This window comes from Musca autumnalis, unplaced genomic scaffold, assembly GCF_047663935.1.
Source record: "Musca autumnalis isolate F117 unplaced genomic scaffold, ASM4766393v1 scaffold_5, whole genome shotgun sequence".
Classification (NCBI taxonomy): Eukaryota; Metazoa; Arthropoda; class Insecta; order Diptera; family Muscidae; genus Musca; species Musca autumnalis.
This window is the reverse complement of record NW_027412088.1, coordinates 171,748,161-171,757,571: the sequence shown is the minus strand read 5'-3', so window position 1 is coordinate 171,757,571 and position 9,411 is coordinate 171,748,161. Positions and strand designations below refer to the sequence as shown.

The window sequence follows — 9,411 nt, the reverse complement described above, 5'->3', positions numbered from 1 at the left end:
TCCTCTTCCTTTGCACTGTCCTCACCAGCTTTCAGAAGTATTAAAAACGCATTTGATTTGGCATTTTGTGTGTGAAATCGAAATGCGAATTTCTTGCAGCAACTCCCGATCCTTCTTAGCACACATCTCGGCTTGTTTAGAAGTTGAGTAATATAGGAAAGACACATTTATGCATGACAAACACACACCCAGTGCAAACCGAAGACATAATTTAGCACAGTTTGTTGGTAATTGCATTCCATGGTCAGATGATTATAACTGGCTATCGATTTAGGGTTTAAATACCCAATTTGATATGGTCCATAAATTTACACTTGTTTTTAAAATGATGATGATTATTCGGAGGCGTCAGGGGCAACTGATAAGGGGTGGTGGTAAAATATAAAATACGTCTTTTATCGAGTTGATTACTCATAAAAAATTCCTATTCAGCCTGGCTGAATAGAAATTTTCCTATGGAAAATGCCTATTCAGCCTGGCTGAATAGAAATTTTCCTATTGAAAATGCGTATTCAGCCTGGCTGAATAGAAATTTTCCTATGGAAAATGCGTATTCAGCCTGGCTGAATAGAAATTTTCCTATGGAAAATGCGTATTCAGCCTGGCTAAATAGAAATTTTCCTATGGAAAATGCCTATTCAGCCTGGCTGAATAGAAATTTTCCTATGGAAAATGCCTATTCAGCCTGGCTGAATAGAAATTTTCCTATGGAAAATGCCTATTCAGCCTGGCTGAATAGAAATTTTCCTATGGAAAATGCCTATTCAGCCTGGCTGAATAGAAATTTTCCTATGGAAAATGCGTATTCAGCCTGGCTGAATAGAAATTTTCCTATTGAAAATGCGTATTCAGCCTGGCTGAATAGAAATTTTCCTATGGAAAATGCGTATTCAGCCTGGCTGAATAGAAATTTTCCTATGGAAAATGCCTATTCAGCCTGGCTGAATAGAAATTTTCCTATGGAAAATGCGTATTCAGCCTGGCTGAATAGAAATTTTCCTATGGAAAATGCCTATTCAGCCTGGCTGAATAGAAATTTTCCTATGGAAAATGCCTATTCAGCCTGGCTGAATAGAAATTTTCCTATGGAAAATGCCTATTCAGCCTGGCTGAATAGAAATTTTCCTATGGAAAATGCCTATTCAGCCTGGCTGAATAGAAATTTTCCTATGGAAAATGCCTATTCAGCCTGGCTGAATAGAAATTTTCCTATGGAAAATGCCTATTCAGCCTGGCTGAATAGAAATTTTCCTATGGAAAATGCCTATTCAGCCTGGCTGAATAGAAATTTTCCTATGGAAAATGCCTATTCAGCCTGGCTGAATAGAAATTTTCCTATGGAAAATGCCTATTCAGCCTGGCTGAATAGAAATTTTCCTATGGAAAATGCCTATTCAGCCTGGCTGAATAGAAATTTTCCTATGGAAAATGCCTATTCAGCCTGGCTGAATAGAAATTTTCCTATGGAAAATGCCTATTCAGCCTGGCTGAATAGAAATTTTCCTATGGAAAATGCCTATTCAGCCTGGCTGAATAGAAATTTTCCTATGGAAAATGCCTATTCAGCCTGGCTGAATAGAAATTTTCCTATGGAAAATGCCTATTCAGCCTGGCTGAATAGAAATTTTCCTATGGAAAATGCCTATTCAGCCTGGCTGAATAGAAATTTTCCTATGGAAAATGCCTATTCAGCCTGGCTGAATAGAAATTTTCCTATGGAAAATGCCTATTCAGCCTGGCTGAATAGAAATTTTCCTATGGAAAATGCCTATTCAGCCTGGCTGAATAGAAATTTTCCTATGGAAAATGCCTATTCAGCCTGGCTGAATAGAAATTTTCCTATGGAAAATGCCTATTCAGCCTGGCTGAATAGAAATTTTCCTATGGAAAATGCCTATTCAGCCTGGCTGAATAGAAATTTTCCTATGGAAAATGCCTATTCAGCCTGGCTGAATAGAAATTTTCCTATGGAAAATGCCTATTCAGCCTGGCTGAATAGAAATTTTCCTATGGAAAATGCCTATTCAGCCTGGCTGAATAGAAATTTTCCTATGGAAAATGCCTATTCAGCCTGGCTGAATAGAAATTTTCCTATGGAAAATGCCTATTCAGCCTGGCTGAATAGAAATTTTCCTATGGAAAATGCCTATTCAGCCTGGCTGAATAGAAATTTTCCTATGGAAAATGCCTATTCAGCCTGGCTGAATAGAAATTTTCCTATGGAAAATGCCTATTCAGCCTGGCTGAATAGAAATTTTCCTATGGAAAATGCCTATTCAGCCTGGCTGAATAGAAATTTTCCTATGGAAAATGCCTATTCAGCCTGGCTGAATAGAAATTTTCCTATGGAAAATGCCTATTCAGACTGTCTGAATAGAAATTTTCCTATGGAAAATGCCTATTCAGACTGTCTGAATAGAAATTTTTCTATGGAAAATGCCTATTCAGCCTGGCTGAATAGAAATTCTTCTATGGAAAATGCCTATTCAGCCTGGCTGAATAGAAATTCTCCTATGGAAACGCTTATCATTGGGTCTTTCTATAAAGACCATAAGATCTTCTTAGTCCTTTTTATCTTCACAAACACCTCATTAAAACACTTGCATTAAGATTTTCTAAAAACATGATATAGTTTTATTTATAAAATATATGTGTAACCTCATCTTTGTTGTTGTACTCCACAATATTTGTCTTAAATAACTTTTTTTATTCATGATATCTAGCATTACTACCGACGATTTTGATGTGAATTAGTTGTGTGTTGGGGTTGTTGTCTACGTCCAGCAGATATAGAGCGCTGTCTACCACCATTATTATCTCGCGTATAATTCCGATTATTATTGGGTCTTTCTGTTGAATACCCATCTCTATTGTAACGATCATTTGGATATCGACCACCAGCATCATTATGTCTATTGTAATTGTGGTTAGGACCATTTTGATAACCATACCTTTGCTTGGAGAATGGATTACGTGAGCCACTGCTGCTATTATCATTATTATTGTCATATGTCATTGCACTACGTCCACGAAATTCAAAGCTTTGGACTCCCTCATCAGCCAGTCGATGACATTGTCGTTCATATTTATTAAGGTAACGACGTGGAGGTCCATTGTTAGTATGAGATTGATGATCTCGTCTTTTTGGAGAAGGTGGTCTATCGGCATTATTACGATTCCTCCAACTTTGATAAGTTTTGTACTGTTCACCATCTCTACTAGTATCACGCTTGGCGGTATTATTATGATTTCTCCAACTTAAATAAGTGTTGTGCTGTTCATCTCCTCTACTACTACTACGATGAAGACTTTCATGGTGTCTTTTACGTGGTGATTTTGTATTTTCTCGGGATTTACGTTGATTGGCGTCATTTGTGGATTGATTTGGTGAGGTAGGGGTAGTATTCACTTCGGCAGTTAAATTTTGTAAGGCATTTAAATAGTTATTTCTCTCAATTTTATGGCCCCGTGCCGCTGCAAATTCTGTAAGGAAAGAAATGAAAATTAAATTTAAGGATGTTAGATGTTTAGCTTTATAACGTACTTTCGATAGCCTCATTAGGTTCAACAGCCATTTCGGATACCATGTAATTGCAGATTAGAAAACCGGTTCTGTTTACACCATGGGTACAATGGACACCGATTAGTTTGTCTGTAAAACAAGAGAAAGGTTAGAAAGTGAAGAAACTTCAAGTAAAGCTTTTATCAGAAAACTTTTATCTGAAACCCTATTCCTATGGAAACTCCTATTCAGCCTGGCTGAATAGACGTTTTCCTGTGGAAACTCCTATTCAGCATGGCTGAATGGAAGTTTTCCTGTGGAAACTCCTATTCAGCATGGCTGAATGGAAGTTTTCCTGTGGAAACTCCTATTCAGCATGGCTGAATGGAAGTTTTCCTGTGGAAACTCCTATTCAGCATGGCTGAATGGAAGTTTTCCTGTGGAAACTCCTATTCAGCATGGCTGAATGGAAGTTTTCCTGTGGAAACTCCTATTCAGCATGGCTGAATGGAAGTTTTCCTGTGGAAACTCCTATTCAGCATGGCTGAATGGAAGTTTTCCTGTGGAAACTCCTATTCAGCAGTCCTGAATTGAAGTTTTCTTATAGAAAACCCAATTCAGCCGGGCTGAATGGAAGTTTTCTTATAGAAAACCCAATTCAGCCGGGCTGAATGGAAGTTTTCTTATAGAAAACCCAATTCAGCCGGGCTGAATGGAAGTTTTCTTATAGAAAACTCAATTCAGCCGGGCTGAATGGAAGTTCTCTTATAGAAAACCCTATTCAGCCGGGCTGAATGGAAGTTTTCTTGAGGAAACACATTTTCAGCTTGGCTAAATAGAAACTTTCTTATGGAAACGACTATTCAGCCGGGCTGAATGAAAGTTTTGTTATAGAAAACCCAATTCAGCCGGGCTGAATTGAAGTTCTCTTATAGAAAACCCTATTCAGTCGGGCTGAATTGAAGTTCTCTTATAGAAAACCCCATTCAACCGGGCTAAATGGACATTTTCTTATAGAAAACACTATTCAGCCTGGCTGAATATCAGTTTTCTTGTGGAATAATAAATATTATAATAAAAGTAATAACAACTTGCTACTTGTTTGTTGTTGTTTTAGACGTCAAAAGCGTGTTAAAATACAAAATTCCCACCATTTTTTGACAAACGTTACCTAACCTAACATAACCTAGAAGATTATGAATTGTTTTTATTGTCCAAATGACTTTATTAAATTTTCTATTTTGTGTTTTCTCTCTCTGCCTTGTGAAAATATTACACCTGACATCATGTTACGATGATTGATGGTCAATGGCTAATGGCGTCAACACAACTCCTACCCGATTTACACGATTAACACAATTATGATCCAATCAATTCAAGATCAAGCAAATCATAACATGTTTTTTTATAACAAATAAACAAACAAGTCATATCATGGAACAGACAATATTGCAGCAAACAACACTCTCTCTCTCTCTCTCTCTCTCTCTCCACAACCCCCCTACCCACAAAACGATTGGAAGCATATCTTGCCAAATGCCACAAGACCCCCAAACATTTAATCTCCCACAAAAGACTTGGCCAACCAACCGCCGACTTACAAATGAAATTTACACACCATAATGCCATTCCTCATATGTATCACAATGGCAATAAGCAATAACTGAAGCTGTGGCTGGGCTGCGGCGGCTGCTGCCCAGTATCCTATATATGTATGTCAACACCCACACTCCAAAAAATACAGAAACTGGCTAGCGCACACGTTCATTCGTTCGTTCCTTGAATGACTATAACAACAAAAACTTGGTAGTAAACGGCAACCAGCAATCATTGCCAAGTAAATCAAAAGAAACGCCAAGTCATTGCACATAGTTCGGATTTCTTTTCTATCCTGACAAGCGACCGACCAACCAACCTGACCCCCAGTAGACGACGGTGATGATGACGACTTTAAACGAATTTCAGTTAAAAGAACTTCACAATGAAAGGTAGATTGTTACGCCCGCGTTTGTATTCTTTCACACCGAAACAAAGAAACCATAAACAGAGAAACAGGCAGGGAGATGGAAGTAAACAACAAAAAAACATTGGTCATAAATTGTGCAAAACATGTCAGCAGCATAATTTGGCTAAAGAAAGCAACTCCAGTTTTGTAAACGAAAAAAAAAAACTATGTGCGGCTAAACAAAAACAAAAAAGGCTACACTTGCTGTGCAGTTATGGTGTGCAACGCCACCAAAGATCTATCCAAACGAAGATGATGATGGTGACTACTTTACTAGGAGGTTGGTTGGTGGCATGCTTGGTAGATTGGTGGTGTTGGTAGCAGTAAAACATTTGCCTCCAGCAATTTTACTGATTTTTTCATGATCGTTTGACTAAGAGGAGTTCGTAAGAAATCTGCCTGCATCCTTCCCTTTTTATGGACCACGAAGAAACATTGCTCGTGTGCATACATTCCTCTGCTACTCGCTCATCTAGAGTATGTATGTACGTTTTGTTGTAACATAGATGACAAGACCACCGACGACATGTCTGATTTGTTGCTATTAGTTCAAACTTGTAAAAATAAATCCAGTATTATTTGTTAAAGTTTTGTACAAAAATATTTTTACATTTGTTTGTTCGTCTTCTGTGGGCCAGCCATTAACCCATTTCGATTATGTGGGGAGGCATTTTTCTTCAGAAGCTGTTAGTCTATTGTATGGTTGGAAGATTTCGTGGAAGATGGAATGGGGAATCCAAAGAAATATGGTTGCTTCTATAGACACTTTTTAAAAGAAAGGGTGCTTCTATAGACCCTTTCTAAAAGAAAGGGTGAAACTATAGACCCTTTCTAAAAGAAAGGGTGAAACTATAGACCGTTTCTAAAAGAAGGGGTGCTTATATAGACCCTTTCCGAAAGAAAGGGGGGCTTCTATAGACCCTTTCTACAAGAAAGGGCAAATCCATAGACTCTTTCTGAAAGAAAGGGTGCTTATATAGACCCTCTCCGAAAGAAAGGGGGCTTCTATAGACCCTTTCGAAAGGAAAGGTTGCTTCTTTAGACCCTTTCTGAAAGAAATGGTGCTTCTATGGACACTTCCCAAAAGAAAGGGTGCTTCTATAGACCCTTTCTAAAAGAAAGCGTGCTTTTATAGGCCCTTTCTAAAAGAAAGGGTGCTCTAAAAGAAAGGGTGTTCTAAAAGAAAGGATGCTACTATTGACGCTTTCTAAAAAAAAGGGTGCTACTATAGACCCTTTCTAAAAGAAAGGGTGCTACTATTGACCCTTTCTAAAAGAAAGGGTGCCACTATTGACCCTTTCTAAAAGAAAGGGTGCTACTATTGACCCTTTCTAAAAGAAAGGGTGCTACTATTGACCCTTTCTAAAAGAAAGGGTGCTACTATTGACCCTTTCTAAAAGAAAGGGTGCTACTATTGACCCTTTCTAAAAGAAAGGGTGCTACTATTGACCCTTTCTAAAAGAAAGGGTGCTACTATTGACCCTTTCTAAAAGAAAGGGTGCTACTATTGACCCTTTCTAAAAGAAAGGCTGCTACTATATACCCTTTCTAAAAGAAAGGCTGCTACTATTGACCCTTTCTAAAAGAAAGGCTGCTACTATTGACCCTTTCTAAAAGAAAGGCTGCTACTATTGACCCTTTCTAAAAGAAAGGGTGCTACTATTGACCCTTTCTAAAAGAAAGGGTGCTACTATTGACCCTTTCTAAAAGAAAGGGTGCTACTATTGACGCTTTCTAAACGAAAGGGTGCTACTATTGACGCTTTCTAAAAGAAAGGGTGCTACTATTGACCCTTTCTAAAAGAAAGGGTGCTACTATTGACCCTTTCTAAAAGATAGGGTGCTACTATTGACCCTTTCTAAAAGAAAGGGTGCTACTATTGCCACTTTCTAAAAGAAAGGGTGCTACTATTGACCCTTTCTAAAAGCTTTTTCAAACAGCCCCAAAGGTACAGATAAAGTGTATTTTATAATCTACTGAAGGTCTTGTTTGATCTGTCACCAAATACCACATAACGTGGATTTCTTAATACGACTAGGTTGCCTTATTGACCCTTTGTGAAATAAAGGGTGCTTCTATAGATCCATTCTGATAGAAAGGATGCTCCTATAGACCCTTAAAGAAGGTGTTCTTTTATAGGCCCTTTCTGAAAGAAAGGTGCTTCTATAGACTCTTTCTAAAAGAAAGGGTGGTTACTAAGGTAATTTCTGAAGTAAAAAGTGCTTATTTAGGTCTTTGTGAAAAATGGGAGCTTTTAAAGACCCTTCTTAAAGGTGCTTATATATAAAGGTGCTTATATTGATCATTTCTGAAAGAAAGGTTGCTTCTATTGATCCTTTCTAAAAGAAATGGTGTTTCTATTAATCCTTTGTGAAAGAAATAGTGCTTCTCTTGATCAAGATGCCTTCCGTAATCTTTTTCAGAGGTCAAAAACATAGGTTTTAATTGGCTACTAGGTGGCCCTTTTTCAAACTACCCAAAAAGAACAGAAAATGTGTATTTTATAGTCGACCGGAGGTTTTGTTTGATCTGTCACCAAATACCACACAACGTGGATTTCTTAAGACCGATACGTACCATTATCTGGATTACTTTGTAAAAATTCCTTTACATAGTCCTTAAATCTGCAAAATAAAATCAAACGGATAGCTTTAAAATTATATTCCCAAAAATAACTCATAATATAAATACTAGCTTACTTATCAACTAATCTCTGCGGTGGAGTAACATGTCCTGGAATCATTAACTTTTGATGCTGTACTCCCTCCTCTTCAAAGGACTGTAAAAGTTAAAAATAAAAAAGTTAAATTAAAATATGTATGTATATTTACTTAAAGATGCTTACCTTTGGATTATAGTAACGGTTAGTATTGGTTAGATCAATTATAATACCGAGATTCGGTACTTTTTCCAATAATATTTTGCTATCGAAACGATTATCGTCCTGAGTAAATTGCTAGACAATAAGATAAGTTCTTTGAATATGAAATGTCTCATGTCAATGATTATTTCAGCAATTTACCTGTTTTAAAGGGACCTTAAAAGCTATAAATCGGGTGCCTTCTATGCGGTCACCAACTGGTGTGTAGTCCAGCCATCTGAAAGGGTAATCGGAAATCAGATAAAATGGGAACAAATTGAATACTCTTCCACCTGACGGAAAAAAATTTGAAAATTTTTTTAAATGTAAGTTTTTTCTAAGTTGCCGGCCTTCGGCCGGGGATTTAAGACTTTCTCCTATGGACAGGAGTCAATTTAGGGCACGAAAACAGCATTTTTTTTAACTTAAAAATTTTTCTTATATTAACAAGGGAATTTTCGGAACTTAAGAGGCCCATATCTCGTGAAGTATGGACTTCCCCCCGGAAAAGTTTATATATTTGTGATCAGGACAACAAGATCTACCTGTGGTAATTTTTCCGCCAGGTGGAAGAGTATTCTATTTATGCCATAAAATGAATATAATCATATTTTTATAACAAAGAGTAGGTTCCACATAACAGCAAGAGCGAACCGGTTACGGTCATTCGACTAAATTTCACTTCCACATCACTAGAATTTTTCGATCTAAAGATCCATTTTTTCTTGTGAAACCTACCGGACACATATCTGTGGAATTTTTGCCATAATCCCATTGCAACTTTTATATTTTTTGATTAACTTACCTGTCGGGTATACGAGGTCCCATTGCAATGTTTATTGTTGGGTTTTTAATTAATTTCTCGCAATTTATGCAAAAATACGAGAATGTAAACAGACCCGCGACAGCTTTCAACTTCAACGTGAACAGAGAAGGGATATGTAAGTCGACTTTTGATTAATCAATTTTTCGAATTTTTTGTAAGATGAGAATAATCGAATTTTCGACTCTTACTCTGCCCCAGCAAAATTTTATGGAAGTGGT

At 37.3% G+C, this 9,411-nt stretch overlaps 1 protein-coding gene across 1 annotated transcript; it reads right to left on the bottom strand.

Moving 5' to 3' along the window:
• Positions 1 to 2,608: 2,608 nt before the first annotated feature.
• On the bottom strand, positions 2,609 to 9,309 carry LOC141387599 (uncharacterized). Its single transcript, XM_073957502.1, has 7 exons — positions 9,173 to 9,309; positions 8,530 to 8,605; positions 8,353 to 8,463; positions 8,207 to 8,286; positions 8,085 to 8,131; positions 3,545 to 3,652; positions 2,609 to 3,483 (listed from the first exon to the last, which is right to left on the bottom strand). Exons 1-7 carry the CDS (start codon positions 9,193 to 9,195, stop codon positions 2,729 to 2,731), a joined length of 1,200 nt encoding a protein of 399 aa, XP_073813603.1. The 5' UTR covers positions 9,196 to 9,309; the 3' UTR covers positions 2,609 to 2,728.
• Positions 9,310 to 9,411: the final 102 nt, after the last annotated feature.

Bases quoted from the DNA above. Each gene is read 5' to 3' on its own strand.
- LOC141387599 (XM_073957502.1), bottom strand. From the start codon at position 9,195: ATGGGACCTCGTATACCCGACAG. The intron at 8,287-8,352 runs GTAAGCATCTTT...TAACTTTTACAG, and splicing joins ACCGTTACTATAATCCAAAG to TCCTTTGAAGAGGAGGGAGT. The intron at 8,132-8,206 runs GTAAGCTAGTAT...TTTATTTTGCAG, and splicing joins CCGCAGAGATTAGTTGATAA to ATTTAAGGACTATGTAAAGG.